The sequence below is a fragment of the Solea senegalensis genome, linkage group LG18, assembly GCF_019176455.1.
Source record: "Solea senegalensis isolate Sse05_10M linkage group LG18, IFAPA_SoseM_1, whole genome shotgun sequence".
In the NCBI taxonomy this organism is placed as follows: Eukaryota; Metazoa; Chordata; class Actinopteri; order Pleuronectiformes; family Soleidae; genus Solea; species Solea senegalensis.
This window is the reverse complement of record NC_058041.1, coordinates 6,864,098-6,885,334: the sequence shown is the minus strand read 5'-3', so window position 1 is coordinate 6,885,334 and position 21,237 is coordinate 6,864,098. Positions and strand designations below refer to the sequence as shown.

General features: G+C 40.7%; 3 protein-coding genes across 5 annotated transcripts in view; 2 read left to right on the top strand and 1 right to left on the bottom strand.

Annotated features, from left to right (window-relative positions):
* Positions 1 to 5,883, top strand: part of myo1d (myosin 1D) — a 74,005-nt gene extending 68,122 nt beyond the window's left edge. The window contains exon 22 of the mRNA XM_044013988.1: positions 1,922 to 5,883. Within this exon, the coding sequence (XP_043869923.1) occupies positions 1,922 to 2,078 (157 nt within the window). The 3' untranslated portion in view covers positions 2,079 to 5,883. The remainder of the gene's footprint in view (positions 1 to 1,921) is intronic.
* Positions 5,884 to 7,429: 1,546 nt separating this feature from the next.
* On the bottom strand, positions 7,430 to 13,335 carry cdk5r1b (cyclin-dependent kinase 5, regulatory subunit 1b (p35)). Of its 2 annotated transcripts, none has more exons than XM_044014701.1 (2): positions 13,040 to 13,335; positions 7,430 to 11,799 (listed from the first exon to the last, which is right to left on the bottom strand). In XM_044014701.1, exon 2 carries the CDS (start codon positions 11,543 to 11,545, stop codon positions 10,637 to 10,639), a length of 909 nt encoding a protein of 302 aa, XP_043870636.1. In that variant the 5' UTR covers positions 11,546 to 11,799; positions 13,040 to 13,335; the 3' UTR covers positions 7,430 to 10,636. The 2 variants fall into 2 exon arrangements, with proteins under 2 accessions (XP_043870636.1, XP_043870637.1); XM_044014702.1 differs by having other exon boundaries at positions 7,430 to 11,796.
* Positions 13,336 to 14,210: 875 nt separating this feature from the next.
* On the top strand, positions 14,211 to 20,723 carry psmd11b (proteasome 26S subunit, non-ATPase 11b). Of its 2 annotated transcripts, none has more exons than XM_044014740.1 (13): positions 14,211 to 14,340; positions 15,500 to 15,601; positions 15,740 to 15,936; positions 16,675 to 16,732; positions 16,970 to 17,164; positions 18,010 to 18,154; positions 18,250 to 18,310; positions 18,497 to 18,559; positions 18,725 to 18,850; positions 18,961 to 18,996; positions 19,090 to 19,141; positions 19,232 to 19,374; positions 19,472 to 20,723. In XM_044014740.1, exons 1-12 carry the CDS (start codon positions 14,250 to 14,252, stop codon positions 19,372 to 19,374), a joined length of 1,269 nt encoding a protein of 422 aa, XP_043870675.1. In that variant the 5' UTR covers positions 14,211 to 14,249; the 3' UTR covers positions 19,472 to 20,723. The 2 variants fall into 2 exon arrangements, with proteins under 2 accessions (XP_043870675.1, XP_043870674.1); XM_044014739.1 differs by having other exon boundaries at positions 19,467 to 20,723.
* The last annotated feature ends 514 nt before the right edge of the window (positions 20,724 to 21,237 follow it).

The window sequence follows — 21,237 nt, the reverse complement described above, 5'->3', positions numbered from 1 at the left end:
GCAGCTTTTCTCCTTTTTTTTTCTCCTTGTTTATGACTTATTGTTGTGCAATGTGTCAGCTTTACCTGTTTCATGACCAGGTTTAGAGGTGAGGGACACAGACGGGTGGCTTTGTTTCAATCGAAGAGGAGCTGCGGATGATGGGAGTGTTTGAAAAATGACGCAGCCGTTGTCGTTTTAACTGTGTCAGTGAGAAAAGTGTGTCACAGCCAGGACTACAGAGGAAGGGGATGTCTGTTGTGCTTTTAGCTTCCCATCGCCGCCCCTCCTCTCTGGACCACTTCTACATTTACATTAAACCCCGCCCCCACCCCAGCTGGAGCACGATTATGGCACATCATCGTCTCGCTCCCTTTCCCATTTAGATTATGTTACATTCTCCCTCTGAAAGACGGCCTCACAGTTAATGCCGGTTTTTCTCGCACTCTTTGATTCCCGTCATCGATCCTGTTTAAGAGCAAATGAAGCAAAGCACCCATTCACACAGAAACGCTCTAACTAGATGTGACGGGCACTAAAAGCCAATCCACTGTTGTGCTGCTGCCCGGCAGCACTATATGGATCATTCCTTCAACCGCTCTCCGGCATGAGTTCTCCTGTAATTCATCATAATGTTCTTAAGTCTCTACACATACACATGTGAACACAGGCGCTGTATGGGTTTTTTTGCGTATCTGCAGCTTCATAATTTTGCACATACCCTCGTACAAACTACACACTGCAGCTACCGACTATCAGTGAGTCTGTAAACCAATTAGGAGCCGAGCATTTCCCACTTAATACTTTTAATGAGTGGGTAATGCGCTTCCTTGTGTAAGTAAGTTGAGGAGATGGATCCCCACTCTCACATCGTTAAAATAAATGTGAGATTTCAGCCAAGGACAAGGAAGGAAGGAAACGGTGAACCTGTGTCCAAAGCTCTCTGACCAGAGGATAAAGTCTTGTTCTTGAGTTTTCCTCTCTCTTGAAAAATAATAAAAATAATAATAGTATGTTTTGTTCTTCTAATTTTTTCATCTTTTTCATTAAGATGCTAAAGTAAGTTGTAATTATGAATCCTATTGCAGTTGCAGGGTCTGGCAAAAATAATCACAATATGACTTTTTGACAATATTGGGCAGCTCTTGTGTTTGTATATACATATATGTATGTATATTTATATATATATGTACATATATATATATATATATATATATATAATAGTAAAGCACATTTTTATTTCTTGAATAAGATGTCAAATTATAGTTATTTTCTTGCATTCCTAAACAGAAACATTAGTTTTAGTGGTTGATGTTTGTCTTGATTAATCTCTCTCTGTGTCATTGCAAATTGTATGATACTGCGGTTTTTGTGTTACTTTCATTAGGTGCATATCGAAGCAATGTATTATTCTGCACCCATACCCGTTATAACAGTTATATCTGTTATGCAAAGTACACATATTCATATTTTTCATTTTGTCTCATGAAATATATGCACAATCATTTGCATTCTCGCGATACTCCAGGCAAAGATATACTGCATGTGTGACTGAACATTGATCAGGTCTGATTTATGGCCCAGAGACCGTTAACAGCTCAGTAGTGCTGCATGAAGTAAAGAGTTATGGGGTTTTTTTGTGAGATGATGCCGCTGTGTATGAGAGCAAGTATGATTTATGGCCTAAACAACCTCTCATACTTCCTCTCAGGCACACATGTTGACACTCACGCATCTACATACAGTATATTCTCGTGAATAAGCAATGACTGAGTGTCATGTGAATCCACGTAGTTGAGGTGTGATTTGTTAAGAGGGTAATAAGGGTGTAAACACATGGAATAAACATGAATTATACCATACATTAATGTGGAAGTTCCAATCTTAACACCTGCTCAACGTTTCCTTTTTTTTCTTCCGTGATCTTGTGTCGTCTCTGCAGCGAGAAGAGGAAGCTGCAGGTGAACATCGTGAGTCCCATCCAGTGCAGCATGAACGGGAGGAAGTGCACGGTCATCGTCGAACCCAAGATCAACCAGTCACAGCCGGACTTCACCAAGAGCCGATCTGGTTACATCCTGGCTGTTCCTGGAAACTGAAATGGGTCGAAAAAACAGTGGCAGCTGATTCCAAACCAGGCCAGAATCATAATTGATGAATCACTACGTCGGGTTCATGTCTTGTTGTTTTTTTTTTTGCAGAGCTGCTGATGATGTGGCATCATCACAGCGGCTCTGAAGGAGGATTGAGAGTATTTGAATCTTCAAATTGCTAAGCCATGCCAAAATTAACCTTTTATTAATATAATTTCTTTGCAATATTACGTTGAAAATTAAGTGTACAATTTGCTTACATGCAAAATCGTCATAGCTGAATATAATGCACTACAAGATCATCCATCAAGTGATGCTCTTCTTTTTCAACCCCAAAATGATTTGCTATGTGCAATATAGAGTTTAGTGGATTGATTATTGTCAGGGTTAGAGAAGATATCGCAGATACTGCAGATATTGCATCTTCTGTTGCATAATTGCACAAATTAAATGTAAAGGTTTTGCCGGAATCGTTATTCCCACGCAATTCAGCAGCAACAGAAGTGAAACCCTAAAAAAATTAGGATATATATGAGAAATGTTCAATCAATTTGCTTTAAAGTAAAAGAAGAAAACAGTGGTTGTAAATTATATTCTAAGGAATAATAATGTCAAAGACCAAAGTAGTAAATGAGAGGAATATAGCTTATTAAATGTTTACAGTCACGTATGGAAACATCCAAGTCACTGTTTTCAGTCACAGGATGTTAAGTCGGATGTGTTGAGCATATCCGGAACATCACAGCCTGTAACATACAAAGTGCTAAATTTTGTTAATTTAAATCCTTGCATCTTATATTCTCTTTTACTTTTTATAACACTATAACAAAAAGCAGCACAAGATCACAACTATGTGTTTACTCAGCAGCAGCTACACTGCATTTCATGTGCAGAGGAAGAAGACGTGTATGAATATGATAACCAAAGCTTTCGCTATTTTTGGTTCATAAATCTTCTCAAATGTAAGTCTTAACGCTTTCGCTGAGCAACAAAGTGTTGCTGGCCAGTACTGTATAATCCCACGTTAAATCCCGGGCCCTGAACTAGGTCTCATTTGCTGTCAGGTTGTCTCATTTTGTCAAGTGAATAGCCGAACGACTTGTCGTGGCCCTCAGTCCTTTGAGATAGTCTTCTCCTCTACAAATATCTGCTTCATGTGAGTGTGTGTGTGGATTAGTGCTCTCAGTTGTCTTCTCGCTGCAGCGACTGGGAGCCTGGCCAGTGTCCAGAGTGACGAGGGAGACGACGGAGGAGTCTGTAATCAGACTGCTGTCCTACTTTACCTTCTCGTCTAATGGTGGGAATGACTTTTCGTGTGAATGCTGGACTGTCGGGGGAAGGCGGTGCGCGTCTGATCTCCCTTCACTTTTATGCGGCCAAATCACACTGATCCACGTCGCGATCGCTCAGTTCGGTTTGCACTGTTTGCACGAGCTGTGTTTTCACTGCTTTCATTCGTCAGTGTCCTGAGTTTAGACACATTTTTTTCAGATCGGAAAACAATTTTAGTATCTAATCTAGTGTTTTGTTTTATTTGATGTTATTTTCTGATCAGTCCAGTCCTCCACAAGTGTACAATTGCTTTAAAAATAAAGAATCAGCCATTTATGTACATTTTAGACAAAGGCCTTTCATTACGCAGGCTGCCATCATAAATAGGCCACCATGTTTCTACAGCATCGTTCATTTCTTTCACTAATGACACACACCGGACCTTCGCTTAATATCAAGTTACAATGACTTATTTCTGTCTCTTTTTTTTATTTACAGACTCATTTTGCATCACGTTTATCGTGAATATTTCACTTTTATTTTGAAATTCTGCAAAATATAAACAAAAAACATTTTTGCAATATTATTAAGGAATGTTGTGATATAATTTTTCCCTCAAAAAGTTGGATTTTTTTCACGTCACCGGCTCCCATCCTGATCAGACAAGACACTGAGACCCCTAAACTACAGTCTTTCTTGATGGATTGAATTGATGCATAGAGTGATGACTTTATTCGAGTGCCATCATAACGACATGGAAGTTAAAACCCAACTGTGTGTCACCTTCTTTCCCACAGGCACAGTATTGTCTCTATGTTAAGTGCAGAGAACACTTTCTCACAGTGTGTGAATCCGGGCTCCCTCTGCGCTTGGCCTAGTTGAAGAAGCCGGGACACTCTTGTGACCTTAACTTCAAACTTGTTAGCGGTCACTCTATCCGTGGCGGCACAGCCCTCTTGTAATTGTGCCCGAGTGTCGTCTGAACCGGTCGTTTATCTTAATTAGCTAACCCTCTCATCCTTTGAAGAAGCAAATCTCCACTGTACCTCGCAGCTCTGCGGTTGGACGACCTCGGCGTGTTGTGTGATAAGGCACTTCGCAATTTTGGGGCGTATTCATCGTGTGGATTAAGGAAGTGACATTGGGAGCATTAATACACAGTTTTCATCGCAGCTTAGGTGCAGCGGCTCACGCTGAGTGTGTGTATGTGGACTATGCCACTGTCGCTCTCCATATCCTTCAGCATGGTAATCTCCCACAGGGCTTCTCCTCTCCTCCACTGCTCGGCTATTCACCGCTCATCATTAGGATGGACTCGATGTCACTTCTCACTTCAGTGCTTCTCTCTGGGCTATCTTAAGGCAAAGGGAGGTTGGTGAGCAAAAGCCTCGCTTGGCCTCCTCTCCTCCACTCCCTCTGCCGTCTTTTTCCTCTCCCCTCCATCCTTTTTCCTCTCCCCTGTCAAATCACTTGGCTCCTCGCCCACCTGGGCCGAGTGTATCGTGCTGCAGGGCAGCGAAGGTTTTTTTTCTGTTTTTGTTTTGTTTGTTTTCTGCTCGCTCTCCTGTGCCCAGGAGGCATGGAATTGGAAATGGAAAAGGAAAATAGACATAGTAACAGAACAGATCACACAATGGGACTATCACGCAGCAACAAAAGACAAAGACAAAGCAGATTATGTTCACCGGGAATGTCAATACTGTGGTTCTGGTAAAGATGCAGCTCTTATTGTAAACAAATCCCATGTTAAGACCAAAACCTGCATTGTTCTATATTGCGCAATTTGTGTACATATATATATATATATGTATATATTTATATATATATATATGTATATATTTATATATATGTATATATTTATATATATATATATATATATATATATATATATATATATATATATATATATGTATATATCCACACTTCTCAGTAGGACCTGTTCATTGTTGGTTTGGTCTTTTATGAGTTTTGTTGTGGAACATCACCAGACTGGTCATTTAATGAGTTAGTTTTTGTTGTAATTACTGTTCTGTTGTGTCGATGATCAGCTTGACCACAGTGTAATTGATGTCATTTCCATTAGGAATGGTAACACTATAGGGGTTTGTGCCAAAGGGAAGAACACAATTCTTCCCTTTGCTCTCCACTATAGTTTTCAGTACTTTTTATTTCTTGGACTAACACACTAAGACTCTTATTATCAAACCTCCATGTTGGCCAAAGAGTAACACACCCTGTTTTCTTTTATAATTTATTCTGTAGCTTGAAGCGGCAACATCGTCTAAATGTGTATGTATTCAGCATTCCATCAGTATGTGCCTAATTTTATGTTAAGGTTATATTTGAATATTTTGTGTAATATTTCACTACTACCAACCATGAATATACTGTAATACTCGGGCCAAGTCTAAAGGGAACTGTTCCTATACTGTTTAGTGCACATATATTCTGTATAAATGCAGATGATGCATTTCCAAGATGATCCATAATGAACAAAAAATGAATTAATCTTTTTATTAATAAATTTATTTGCTTCACATTTTGTACTCTGTGTGTGTGGTTTCTACGTCAACAATCTCCCTGTCATGTTATGGTGACTCGAATGTGTGATGTGTCAGTATCTGGGGAGACCTTGAAGGTTAATCCACCCACTGCCAGCTGTTTCATTATGTGACACAGAGGCGCCTCGAACCCTTGCAGTCAGCGTGACAACACCGCTTCCCCACATCCACCGTGTCAGCCATCACCTGCTCTTTCGGCAGAGGTTCATCATCCGCTGGCTGATGAATGCCTGTCTGCTGCAGAGAGTCAGGCGACTCCCCTTTTTTCCAGTGAATAAGTAAGACTGAACCTTGTAGTCAAAGAAATGGGCGTTAATGTGCAGGAAGTGATTTGCAAGGAGTGACCTGACCACAACAAATCCATTTGGGAGACTTCCAAAACAGCAGGTATACATCCACTCCCGACTATTTATAAAAAACAAATGGAGTCTTTAGATTAGCGGCCTGAGGCTAAACCGCAAGTAAGACTATATTGAATAGCCGCCAGCTACTGGATAGTTGCAAAAACAAGTTATTTGTCCATGGAAAAATGAGGCTATATCACTGTAAACTTAAATTATGAGCCCAAGTGAGGTTTTGGTTTTAGTTTATCCAATTAACAATATTTTATCCAGATAATTTAATTTTGTCCTTTATACAAACTTGGAAGTTAAAGTTATACTAACTACAGTTTTGCTCACCAATAGTTTTGTTGTGATAATTTACCTATTTAGTTTATGTGATCAATCGCTATAGTTTCGAGTATGATGTCACGATGTTCCCAAAAGTATAGCACTTACACAGTAAGTGGAGACCAGTGTGACTGACAGCTGTCACCTGGGGATTGTCCACCCAGGTGCCAAAATCACAAATCTCAAGGCTTCAATTTGCATGAGCTCAGCAACAGTTTAAGGATTCTGAACCTTTAGCAAGTGGATACACATAGATTTACTCTTTAAAATGAACGAGGAATACACCAGTCGGTAAAATCAATTGAGCTGAGCTTTTTAACCACAAGGACACTTGAGTTTGTGTCGTGTCTTTTAGGTAATGGCCACAAGATGCTCTCAATTCACAATCATTCTGTTGTAGATAGCAGTTGTATTTCATGTCCATCCATCTTCTACCACTTTATCTATTTATTCATTTATTCATTCATCTAATCCCTATTTTTATTTGTACCGGAGAACGCGGAGAAAACCCATGCACACACAGGGAGAACATGCAAACTCCATGCAGAAAGGCCCTTGTTCCGCCCTTATTCCGAACCAAGTGGTGAACCCTGGTCTTCTTGCTGCAAAGGCAAGTGTGCTAAGCCCTGTGTTTGTTACTGTTTTACATCTAAAGCAAAGAAACAGGGTTTTTGTTTTGAAATTTGTGTGATTACAGGTTCAGGGATCAGGGATAACGCATTGAGTGAAGCTCCAGTTAACTGTCAACCTCTGGTCAACACACTGAGGCTACATGGTGTCGTTGGTGGTGTGGTGCGTACAACTGTGGATCTTCCTATTTGACTGTGAAACACAGGAGACATAAAAAGACGAGTGATGACCTAGAGCGATCAGTGCATTTTATTTTTCCATCACAGTACAAAAATAAATTAAAGTAAGCAGAAACTAACTGAAAAAAAGTTTCTATTACAGCAACGGCTTTTGTGTCTTTTTCAAAAAGGTTTTTTATTGAACAGCATCAACACCCCCCCGTCCCTTTATCCCACCAACGCAAATCCAATATCCTGGTACGGGTGTGGTTGGTTGGTGTTTGCTCCTTGTCCATAAGAAAACAACATGTCACACATTCTTCTGTACAAATAAAACAACGTCCTTCACACACATTCGCACACACACACACACACACACACACTGCAGCCACTGAATGCCTTGCCTTTCAACGCTTTTAACCACTGTTTGATTTTTTTTTTATCTACAAAGTACGCAACAAGATACAGAAAAGAATCTTGACATAAGCCTTAAACTATCACTTGAGACTTTTTTTTGTCGTATTTTATCAACTTTTATCAACTTTTGAAAATTCTCAAACAACTACTAAATGATGCAAAGTGGGAAGAAAAGAAATGGCACATTTCGAGTGAGTCAGGGCGAGTGGACACAGAGAGAGAGAGAGAGATTCAGGGTCATCTCTGTTTGACACCTTTTACTCCACCGTCCTGCTTTCTTTGTGACAGACTGAAAGCCCGTCCGAAGCGCATGTCCCTCCATTGTGCCAGTGCAAACACTGCAAATGAACTGTCCCTCACTGGTCTATCTCCACACGGCAGCCACAGATCCACAGTCATGCAGGGGCCGTACTATCAGACTGTCAGAGTCGCTCATTTGTCTGATTCACACAGAGCAGCAGCAGCAGCAGCAGCAGAAAGACCTTTCGTTCACAGGGAACAACTTTAAAACAAGATAGAAGCCTTTTGTCTGCCACACCAGTCAGTTTCCCACCCCAGCTGAAGATGAATTATACAGTATATGTATATATATATATATATATATATATACATATATATGTAGAGAAGATGAGATACATGTGTCTTAGTGTCTTATATCAGTGCTGACTGAGACAGCGAGGATCTGCAGTGGAGGACCTTTAAATAGGACTACCTCAGCCCTATGAATATAAAAAGCTACATATCTTCCACGGTTCTACATGCGCTCTGTCGCGGTTGCCATGGTGTTCCCTCTGCACACTGCGGCATGTCAATCTTAGTCGAGTGAATTCTTTTCATTCAGCGTGAGATTTTTGCCACAGGGGGACGATTAATCTCCCGGAGACCATATAGGAGACTGCGGTGTCACCTCGTGTTTGATTAACGCAGAGATTATGCTGATGGTACGGTCCTCAAGGTAAGCTGTGCTTTTCTGCAGTGATGATGAACAGCTGTCACTCAAATGATTTATTTATTTGCCCCTGGAGAAAATTGTGTGCTTTCTGATATGTGTTGGTTCCCTAGTCCGGTTGTTTTCAGGGCCTTTTCTCCCTAATAAAAGCTGCTGCTGATGATGATGATGATGTCACTTTGGCGATGGTCAGATTGGACATTGGTTTTGATCAATGAGATTTTAATTAGATATTCACTGATGAATCCCTGGGACATTCATTAGCAGAGACCAGATCAATCTTCATTCCCACCAAAGTTACGCACACCTACACCAGCAACCCCTCCCCTCCCCCCCATCATTTCCTTCTCAGAGTCTTTCTTTTACATTGAATGTGCCTAAATAATAAATACGTCAGTGGCAATAAATTAGGTGTCAGTAAGTCATTATTTGCAGATGAAAATCCACTCCGTCATTCTACGGCTGGACGGCCAGGCCAACATCTCGCAATGTTCTCGGACCTGTGGGATTTCCATCAAAGATATGGCACTGTTTTTAAAACATTTTCTATGCTGAATCATAAGCACAAAATCAAAACATCATTCCAAAACTGGTTGCAACACAACCTATCGACAAAAAGTACAAAAAGAATTTCCCTGGTAAACAAATAGCCTATATTAGCAAGCATAGCTAAATAAACTAGTGTCACTTTGTTTACAGCATTCTCTAATGCAGATGCAGTTGGTTTATAAATTAAGTAAAAAGAGGAGAAGTAATAATTGCCCTCGCAGGAACTCTGAAAAATTGCATGGCACACGTGCAAAACATTACATTTCTAAGTAAAAAAAAAAGAAAAAGAAAAAAAGAAAGTCAAAGGAAACCAGAAAAGCAATAAATAAGCCTCCATCAGTGTAAACCTCTGGGGTGTAAAACATCCATTAACTTGTTTTGTTTTTTTTCTAGATGAAAATAAAGTAGGTCTTTCTGAACACACACGGTATGACCACACAACACTGGCCATACGTCCTCAGGTTGTTGTTTTATATCAAAAGTCCCACAATGCAATGCTTGTTTATTGTCCATCTAGCCGTACTGTACATGTCCTGCTGCAGAGCCACAAACAGAAACCCACACAAAGTATATGGATCCAGTATTGATGCCACAAACCCCCCCAAAACCCCCCCCTCCAAACCCCAGCTGTCCTTTCTCCTTTGATGGCTAGATATGCATTACAGCAAACACAGTCCATCGTATCCACATGAATGTTTGGGAACGTGGTCGTTGGCGTTTCCAAAGAGCCAGAGTTTGCAGCCGGGGATCCCTGTTCATCCGTGATGCATGAAGAAAGCTACTCAGGCAATGGCCCTCACCCTCCTGCAGTAGGCAGTGCACATCACAAGAGTCAGAAGGTCACTGGTAGGCTGCTGAAGCCTCAGTCCTGTCCACATTCAATGCTGTAGATGTATGCTTCCTTTTCTTTTTCTTTTTCTTTTCTTTTATTGTCTGAATTGTTTTTAAAGATTTTCAGTTTTTCCATATAGATATATATCTGTATGTTAGCAAAGGATTTACTCAAGTCTGGCATTTTGTCTTTTAAATAGCTTTGCCAAAATGTCTCAGGGCTCACACAGAATCCACCTTCTGCTGATTTCCAAATAGAATTTCTCTAATTCTGATAATGACAGACTAACAGAGCCTTTGCTTTTAAAGGCCCATGACTAATAACCACTGCACGCCAGGACAAGCTTTTGAATTAAAAATTGTTATAAATGTCAAATACTTCTACATCCACTGACCTTTTGTCAATAATAAATATTTAGCATCACTAATTTTCTCGAGATTTGTCAAAATACCAGACTGGAATATGCCCCACCTCCCCTACACCCTCTGTCCACCCCCCTCCCACCCTCACACCCCCAGCATCCCCTCACCGGTCCAGGCCGATGAGCAGGCGGCTCCTCTCCTCCTCCTTCTGGCTCTCATTCTTCAGGTCGGCAAACACCTGAGTGAAGTAGTGCGGGTCAGAGTTGATCTGGAGCATCTTTGCACTCATCAGGTTGATGATGGAGAGGCAGCGGTCCCAGAAGGTCTCCTTGGAGCTCTCCACCAGGAAGGGCTTGAGAGGGTAGGATATCTCATTGCCCATGTAAGAGTAAGACAGGTAAAGGCAGGTGAGCAGCACAGCCTGCAGCTCATGCTCCGTGGCCACCTCGGAGGAGACCACGTCACGGCACAGCATGTAGACAAAGACCACGTTGGCAGGCGTGATGAATCCCTGGTCCTGCCAGCCCTGCAGCAGCAGGGAGCGGTCCACGCTGCGCAGCCACAGCACTGGGTCAGTGGGGGACAGGTGCTTGAGCCGATAACAACGCCGACACAGAAACTCCCCAAGGCAGCGCAGCAACTCACTGGTAGAAGCCTGGACAATCACTCTCTTCGGGGTCCCAGGGGCCACATTGGAAGTGGTCAAAGGTGCCTTCTTGACAGATGAGGCTGTATTGTTGGAAGTCTTGGTAAGAGCTGGAGTACTCTGATCCTGGGTGAAGGTGGACAGATTAGCACAGGACTGTGACTTCTTCAGATTTTCATTATTCAGGTGGGTGACATTGTTCTGGTAGGTGGCGTTGGGCTGCACCTTCTTGGAGCCCTTTTTTTTGGCTGACACTGCTACAATCCGCTTCCAAGGGAGCACGTTGATGAGCGAGTGCCGCTTCAGGTTCTTGTCCTTGGCATTCTTGCTGTTCTGGACTGCCGTGTAGTGGCCCACAGTGGCCGGGCCATCCTCAAACAGAGCCGCCTTTCGGTAGCTGGGTGACAAAGACAGCACGGTTCCCATGGTGATTGTGGGGGGACGTCCAGGGGCTTCAGCCGCACTGGGTCAGAGGTGTGTCTGCCAGGGGAGATCCTGAGGGTCTCAAAGCTTCAGTGCTTCTGGGAGTCGGGAGTCCCCGGCTACGGGCTGCCTCTGGGCATCTACAGCATTTAAGGAGAATGTCCTGTAAACTGCTCTCTGAGGGGATGACAATCTCCTGGACTGAAAGTGTCTCTGCTGTATTTCAGCTCTTTGTCTGCGTCTCCAGATGGCCACTGCTGGAAAAAGAAAAGAGATCAATAGTAAGAAAACAATTGGTAAAGGGGCTAGTCCACTTTATATTATCTGTTTTTACAAAGGACAGGAAAACAGATATATCAGCTCTATCGTTTTTCAGCTTTCATTGGATTGTTATCAGGTCTGTAATATTCTCATGAACATGTCCCTAAGTGGTTCATCCTCAGCCTTATTAGCAGTATTGATTTGACTCAGTATAGTAGTGGAATGGATCAGCATATAGTCTGGCTCAGATTATATTAAGGAATTCAAACTGTATAGATCCTACTTTGCAGCATATATAATATCCAGGAAATCATCATCACAATGGAAACATTTCAGTCTGAAATTACACTGCAGGTCATATTTCTCTGCACTGCAAATCACTCGGACATTATACTGATATAAATGGTAGCTTCTACTCCATATATGATTGAGGATGGATCCTATATGATAAATTCATGAAGATCCTATCATAAGAGATTCATATTTTATGGGCAATGGCCGACAAGTAGAGCCATGCGCCACCCTCGCACTAAAATGGAAGACAGGAACGTAAACACCATAATAACAGGTGAAGGTCGCACTGAATGTATAGTCAAATCTTGGCACATTAAAACAATAAATCCAAGGTCATTTCATTTACATTCATTTAAACTCAGATAAATAGATAGATTATCCATTTATCTAGGCTCGAGATGTTTTCTTTCACACTGCAGCCAGTGTATGTGAAAAGACAGTCGATGCAACGACTTTGGCGCAGGATCCGAGCTGCTCCATCCGTCATTCCATCACCTCGTGATACTGATTATTATCTTATAGTCGGATATTTAGCTGATCCGTTTTAAGGACATATAAAAACGGTGTGTTTTAATGAGATTATACACTGGAGTAAAAATAAATAAATCAAGAGCTGTGTACGTTGGGTGCTGTCCGTGGTGCTGAAGCTGAGCGTCTGCGTCGAAATGAAAATGTTGATCGTAATAGGCGGTGCCTTCAAATGGACCAAATCACCATCTTAGATCCTTATCCTTACATCATATACGTTAACATCTCGCTGCATTTGGATGTGTAGTGTATCTAAACATCACATCTAAAGGCCATCCGCTTCCAAATCTAGGCTACATCATCGGAGCTGCGCATCAGCACCTGTTTACGAATCTACTGAATCCACACGAAAAATGTGCAACCTAATTTAGCGGTTTACCCCATCTGTGTTCCCAAAAATCAAATCAAACTCACCAAATCTCCAGCCTGATGGGGGTGAAATAAGTGCGTTTTCAAGATGACGCTCCGCGTCTCGAGCTTGTTATTTTTTTCCTTATATGGCTGATGATTAAATCATAAAATCATCTCGGAGAATATAGATGCGACGAAGAAAATAGTCCGTGCCGGGGCAACAAAAAAAAGAGAGGGACGTCTGTTGTCGGCAGTGCGCAGACGATGGCAGGCAGTTGTGGAATGGATGCTGAGATGAGGATGTGCTCCTCCTGGTCCTCCTGGTCCGTGAGATGCGGATGCTGCGAGAGCTGATGTTGCGTGTGTGTGTGTGTGTGTGTGTGTGTGTGAGAGAGAGGATGGTTGACGCAAAGGCTGTGGTGGGGCGCCGCTCTGTGCTCTGTGTGCGGATCTGCTTTCTCTGCTGCATGGGAAACAACTACATACACACACAGACATGTATAGGCTGAACCCGCTGAACTCATGTGATGTTTTTCTTCATGACAACAACCTAATTAGCTATAGGGAAGGAATCGGTAGCCATGTGTTTCCATCGGTAACAGTAGATGACCTTTAAATAACGGGATCCTGTCGCCGTTTAGGCTTTTGCAATATAATATCAGTCCGTTTGTTTTGTTTAGACTCCATTACAAACATGCCATTTGGACAAATACATACATTTTCAGTGATGGCTGACGGGAATTCTCCGTTTGAACACATACAGAAGCCACCAGCAATCGAAACCATTTTTAATTTTATTCATTTAATTATGTTGTTCAAATGTAATTGTGTGTATATTCCTAAAAACCTCACTAGGATTAGGGCCACATATAAGATTGTTTTCGAAACATGTGTGTTTTAAAGCGAGAATTCTGAGATTAAAGTCAGAAACAAAGAATATTTTACAAGACATAAATGATAATATATCTGTTTTATATAAACTATACTACAGTATTTTGTCGTGTGACATCTAAAATATGGGCCTAATTAGACGCAAACTACAGATTTGTTCTTTTCTGTTTTTATTTGATTATTCCAGGTGCAGACAACAAGAGCTCCATCTATAAATCCACGTGACAGAGAGCCTATACATGTTTACTGCTGCTTTTAAATGGGAAGGAAAATAAATACATTTCCCAGAAGCCTTTGTACGCCGTTGTAAAGTGACGTCATACACGCAAGAAACGTAGTGCACGCATGTACTATTCATTCAAGCAGTATTTGAATAAGGAAGATGGCGGCTGCAGCAGTGGTTGAGTTTCAGAGAGCCCAGTCTCTCATTAGCACGGATCACAACGCCTCTATCGACATTCTCCACTCAATAGGTGAGTGTTCGGCTGGTGTTTTGAGATGGACATAATTCTCTTGACCCCCCGTTTGTGATTTGTAATTCCTCAGTCAGTGTTCACAGCGGGCTTAACGTGCTAGCTAGCGGCGTTGAGTAGCAGGAGCCGGCGGTGTTCCTTGCTGACTCACTGCTGAACGGTGGGCAACGACATTTGCTAGTGAATGTTAGTTAGCTCGCTTGTTAGCAACTTTGCTATCTTTAGGCCTGGGAGTGAAGTATGGTGTTGTTGTCATCAGTGTTGCTTTTATACTGCGTAGCTTTGTCTTGTGATGTTGTGTCACGGACCACAGTTTTTAAAGCTAACTATCTTTACCTTTTATTTAACTCACTGTAGCATGATTTTTGCTGCGGCTAACGTGATTAGCTAGTGGTCAAAAGCAATATGCCTGTGTTGTCAACGTACTAAAAGAGATTATAGAAGGTAATTGGTTGAGGTGTTCTTCTCTGAATGTATATATTTTTGTGTGCACTTAGGTTTAAATAGAAATTGCGATGTGGCCTACTGTAAACATCCTTTACTATTGTTATAACCCTGTCCTCAAATTGCCTTGTCACACCAAGCCATTAGCTGTCAAGTGTCTGACATAAACTATGGATGTGTTTGTCAGTGCTGAATGACAACCCAATACGCTGTTATTAATAGCTTCATTTAAAAAATTTAAAAAAGTAATTTTAAAAAAACACTGAACCAAGCATAAGTGGTTGAATAAACTTCCTGTCTCAGTTAACAATTCTTGTAAATGTAATGTGTTTAGATTTGGGACTTTTAGATTAGTACAATAGTGATTTTGTTAGACTTTCAAGAAGTTCATAAAACAATTTTCGTAGTTCTTTGTTCTTGTAATTTTTCCTTTGTTTCGCATGATAAACAATCAGTAATATGTGTGTGTATATAAGTTGTTGCTGTCCTGGTTGTGTAAGTTTTAGTCTTGTGTAATTAATAATTAGTGCACATAGAAAATGGATTAGTGAAATCTCAAAAATATAACTCAAGATCAAGTAGGGTCACAGTATCCAGAATTGACTCTTCTGAGTGAGAGATGAGCTCACTGGTTGTTGAAAACACAGATTTTGTCATGTAGGGACTTCAACAAAGTAAATTGTGGAAATGTTCAACTGTTGCTTCTTTCAAACAGTGAGGAGAGATGTTCAAGAGAATGATGAGGAAGCTGTCAGGGTTAAAGAACAGAGCATCCTGGAGCTGGGAACACTCCTGGCCAAGACGGGACAGGCTGCAGGTAATGTTGAAACCGGGTCATTTATCCATGTGATATATTCTGTAAAATACACTTCAAGATGAAATAGTATTTAGTGGTGATGATCTTTTAGTTAAGTTTTCACTCCCTTGAAAACATATTTGTTTTTTTTTTCTCCAGAACTTGGCGGTCTGCTGAAATTTGTAAGACCATTCCTGATTTCCATCAGCAAGGCCAAAGCTGCCAGACTGGTCCGTTCCCTGCTGGATCTTTTTCTTGACATGGAGGCAGCAACGGGACAAGAAGTTGAGCTGTGTCTTGAATGTATTGAGTGGGCCAAGACTGAGAAGAGGACCTTCCTACGACAGGCTCTGGAGGTAAGGATGATGAATAAATCCTTGAGGGTGCTATGACAATTCCCTAAAAGGCACACATTCAACTTGCTGCAATATCAACACGTTTCACTGCCAAAACTGGCCAAAGGAGCTAAAATGACCTATTTAAAGTCATCATCTCTGAACCACCAGTAGTGCACCAGAGAGGGAAACTATGGTAGTAAGGGTTTTATGTCTGTTTAAGGCTATTGCAATAACAATAACAGTGTACCACTTGTGCTCATAAGGCAGATGTGTTAAGATAATCAATTTTTGGGGTAGGCGTAAAACTGAGCATTTGCCATAATTCTACAAATTCTAAAACAGCTTATGCTTTTGTCGTCTAGTTTAACCTTTGTTAGCACTGATATACTATGCCTTGCATTTGAAGTGATAGTGAATATAAAACAATCATAGTGAATAGCAGCACATTATGTGATAGTGATAGTGCAAAGCATCTGCCTCTTCATGGATATGCAACACCATCACTGTGGTCTTACTTTTGGCCAAAAGCAAATTAAAGTTTAAATAAATACAATGATGCTAATGTGTAAAATGACATCGGTTCAGATTTCACATATAAAATTTGGAGTTGTACATTGAAAGGAACATAGAAAACAGCCTTGTTGGAGTTTGTTTTAATGCTGATGTTGTTGTAACAACATCAGCATTGATATGCTACTTTCTTTTCTCTGGCCCAGCTGTTCTCTGGTTGTTTAACAGAATTATCTCCCGTTTCAGACACGGCTGATCTCACTCTATTTTGACACCAAAAGATACCAGGAGGCCTTGGCACTTGGTGAGTTCTGAGAAACCTTTAGTGAATGGCAACACTTGCCATTTGGCATTGCTACTGGCACAGATTTATTGTATTTTACAAACATGAATACCATACAGATGTTTGTCACAAAAAAAAAATATATATATCTTTCACGATTGAAGACTTATTCTCCTCTGAATTAATTAAATTTGTTTTTTTCCAAAGGTGATTTCCAACTTTTTACAATATGTTGTGCATCCATTTTCTGTTCTGCAGGCTCCCAGTTGCTCCTGGAGCTAAAAAAGATGGATGACAAAGCTCTTCTGGTAGAGGTGCAGCTTCTTGAAAGCAAGACATACCATGCACTCAGTAACCTGCCTAAGGCCCGGGCCGCCCTCACCTCAGCCAGGACGACCGCCAACGCCATTTACTGTCCCCCAAAGCTCCAGGCAGCGCTGGACATGCAGTCAGGTCTGATGTCTTTGCTATTGTCACTTCTAAAGCTTACTATAGCCAAATTATTGCCCTTTGTCAGTTTAGAATTAGTCACATTGGTAGGATAAGCTAAATAAAAAGGTAATTAGTCATAACATGGTTATGGTTAGGTCACTTACAACAACAGCTGAGGTCCCAGTTTCCAGAAAATCTCAAGCTCAAGGTGGTTCACCCTTGCCACTGCTAGAGCTAAATGTGGCTCATCTTTAATGCTACGGGGAAAGTGTGTAATAGTCAGAGCAGGATGAAATTATTATTTATCAAAGCCACCATGTATGAGTTTTAATGTGATATAGCTTCTGTCAGATTAGCAGCTGGTTGTACTTTACTCAGTGCCATCATCTGTTCAAGCGGTAATGCTCGTAGTTTCTATCTAATTTTGACCTCTGGGCTGAGGTCAAGACCTCAAGCAAAACAATCCTTAATTTATTTTGTTTTTTGGCCACTGGGGGGTGCCAGATGAGTTTTACAACCTCAGAATTCAAATTTACTCAGTACTCAACAGCTGCTTAAAGAATGTGTGTGTTCCTTGGTGATTCAGCTGACAATCTCAGTGTTCCCTAATGTGAAAATAGAATCGATATAGTGTCATGCTTTATCTTTGGTTTTTACAGTAGCAGCTGTGTGAACTTGGAAAAAAAATGGTTAAAACCTACATTATGATTGAGTAGAAAGCCACCACATCAACTCAGTTTCCATTGGTTTTAATTTAAATTTGAATCACACAGTTACGTGATTTCTGTTGACATCTGTTGAAATTCCTGAAGCAGATTGTATTGGCTATAGCTGATAACCATCATGCTCTTTTTAATCTGTTGCAGGAATCATCCACGCAGCAGAGGAGAAGGACTGGAAGACGGCCTACTCCTACTTCTTTGAGGCCTTCGAAGGCTATGACTCCATTGACAGCCCCAGAGCCATCACAGCACTCAAATACATGCTTCTGTGTAAAATTGTACTGAATTTGTGAGTAATGTGGTTTAACTTTTAAACTGCCCTGACATTTGTTTGGCACCTGTAAATCACAGTAATGAATAATTTCTGTTATTTTACTCTTCTAGACCAGAGGAGGTACAATCCCTGATCAGTGGTAAACTGGGCCTACGATACGCTGGCCGACAGGCAAGTGTCAATCATTACCTACAAACAGCAGATAGGAGAACACAGTAGTTGTATATTTCAACTCAATACTGACAGTTGTTTTAATTATCCTGAAGAGTATGCATATATGTGAAACATAAATATGATGTATACTATCTATTCGATCTGTTGAATGACACCTGGATTTTCTTTTTTGTCTGTGTTCAGACAGATGCACTGAAATGTGTTGCCCAGGCCAGCAAGAACAGATCATTAGCAGACTTTGAAAAGGTAAAAGTCCTTTTTGCTCCTATTGTATTATATAATGTAATCCTCCTTTACCTACTACATAACTAGAGTGGCACTTGAATAAATAATTTTTATTGTTTTCTTCAATGTTATATCAAATGACACCAGTTTTGCAGTGTTCTCTAAAGTCAGTTTTGCTTTCTTCAGGCCTTAACAGAGTACAAATCAGAACTGAGGGACGACCCAATTATCAACACTCACCTGGCTACGCTGTATGACAACCTGCTTGAACAAAATCTCATTCGTGTCATTGAGCCATTTTCTAGAGTACAGGTAAGAGACTGAAAAGACTCGCCTTTAAATATTCTGCACTCATATGAGTATCTTTCTTCTGCACCTTATCCTTTTCACCAAAAAAATCAAATCTTCGATTTTTTTTCCAGATAGAACACATATCAGGTCTAATCAAGTTGTCAAAAGTAAGTATGTTTGGTGTTGTTCAGGTGTTCTTGAGCATTAAATGTCTCTTGTCTTTGAAGTGAGTTTATCATTTATTTTCTTTCTTTTTAAAGGGAGACGTTGAGCGAAAATTATCACAGATGATTCTGGACAAAAAGTTTCATGGTAATTGAAAATGTCTTTGTTTATATGTGCAAATCTGAAACATTTATCAGACAGCCTGAGAATTTTTTTTTTTTTTTTACACTGTTGCAGGAATCCTTGACCAGGGTGAAGGAGTATTGATCATATTTGAAGAGCCACCAGTGGACAAAACATACGAAGCAGCCTTGGAAACGATTCAGAACATGAGCAAAGTTGTGGACTCGCTTTACAACAAAGCGAAGAAGTTGACATAGGTATGGTTAAAATTGTATACATCTAAGAATAATTAGTAGGGTTTGCATGTTTGTTCTTTGCTAAATGATATTCTTTTTTTTTTCATCCTCAGAGTAGATAACCACAGTGTCATGGAGGAACTGTGTGTGTTTGACCAGCGTGTGTAACATTTTTAGAAGGCGTCAAGGGAGAACAACAAGAAGTTCCACAAACTGCAACAAACAGGATTTTCTCCCATAAAAGTTTCCCCTCCTTTCCTTCAATGGACAATTTCATCACTTCTCGTTTGTTTTTTGTTCCGTTTCTTTTTTTTTTTTTGTCCCCCCCTCTTTAATTTTGATGTCTCTTCAGGATTCTGTATAACACTCAGCGGCCAAATCAGGCCATCAGGGAATATTGTACAACCACAGTAAAAAGATTAAAAGGTTTAAGAATACATATATGTTTATATCTGCTGTAAGGTTGGGTTCAGCTAACCACTGAAGGCTCCACTGCAACTTTACAGGTGCAACTCTGACCTCTGTGGCCTCAGACTCTGCTGCCAACTAGTGTATGTAGAAATGAGGCTTTCTGCTTGTCCATATCTTTCAGAAGCACACTGTTCAGTTTTTGGAAGGTTGGGATAGTCCTTGGGATACTGGGCTTTGGCCTGAGAGCTCCCCCCAGCTCCCATTTCTTTTCTCATCATATCAATGCCAACAGTTATGTCCCCACTGTATTTCACTGTATGTATTAAAGTCACTTAATTCTTTTCTTTCTTTTTGTAAGAAAAACATGGTTGCCACACATCTGCCCCTCCTGCATATGTAAGTTTATAGAACAGACAGGATGCCATTTCACCACTAGTGCCACTTTTCGGCGCTTCTGTTTGCCTCAGTGTTTGGGTGCAATATGTAATCAGAGGGCAGAGGTGGGGGTTGCCTCTGTGTCTGAGCTATCCTCGAGTGAGTAATGTTCCATTGTTAGTTATTAGCACTAGTGTGGTATGCTAGTAACCAAACAATTTGTATGGTTTTGATTTGGTTTTGAGTTTTTTTGTTTTTCTCTTACAAAGACATTTTCAAAATAAATATTTTGTATTTTAAGGATTTTTTGTCGTGTCTCTTGGGGGAAAAAAATGCTGATGGCAATTTAATCTCATCCCTGTGTCAGGTTTCAACTGAGTATGTTCATGATGCATTATGTTTATGACATTGGCTTACAGATGGTAGTGTGAAATGGAGGCATGACTGTTTTCTAATAATGGGATATCTGACCCTCTGTTTGAAATTATCCCTCAGATTGAATTCACCTGAGTTCCTTCTGCTTTATTTGTCACTACTTTGAAACGGCATCTTTACATAAAAGGGCATTAAATCAGTTTAACTGACCGCTTTGGATTGTCTTCATTTAATATCTGAACAAGCAGAGTTTCACCCATGTTGTAAAACACAGCAAACTTGTTTAATTGACAATTAATCTTCTATTATTGATTAAACCATGATTGGCTGTACAACATGGCTGTGCATTGAGGTCAAAAATAAGATCTCATAAGTCTGGAGGCTTGGGACAATGGACAGTAGTTTCTCCGTGGTCAAACTGTCTGATGCTGATTTTTAACGCCCTCCTTACAAGAGTTTTTACGGTAGAATGCCTGCGATACAACGACTCGGGCTGATTTGTAAGGACATTTACATCTGGTTTTCAAAATAAAACGCCACCGTATCTCTGTGTGTTTTTATTTTGAAAACCGGGTGAGGATGCCCTTACAAATTAGCTTGATGGTTTGGCTAGAATGCATTTTACCGTAAAAGTCTTTGTAGGGAGGACGTTAAAATTCAGCGCCAGTTAGTTTGACTAAGGAGAGACAAGTATCAGATAGCGTGACCGCAGTCTCTTACTTA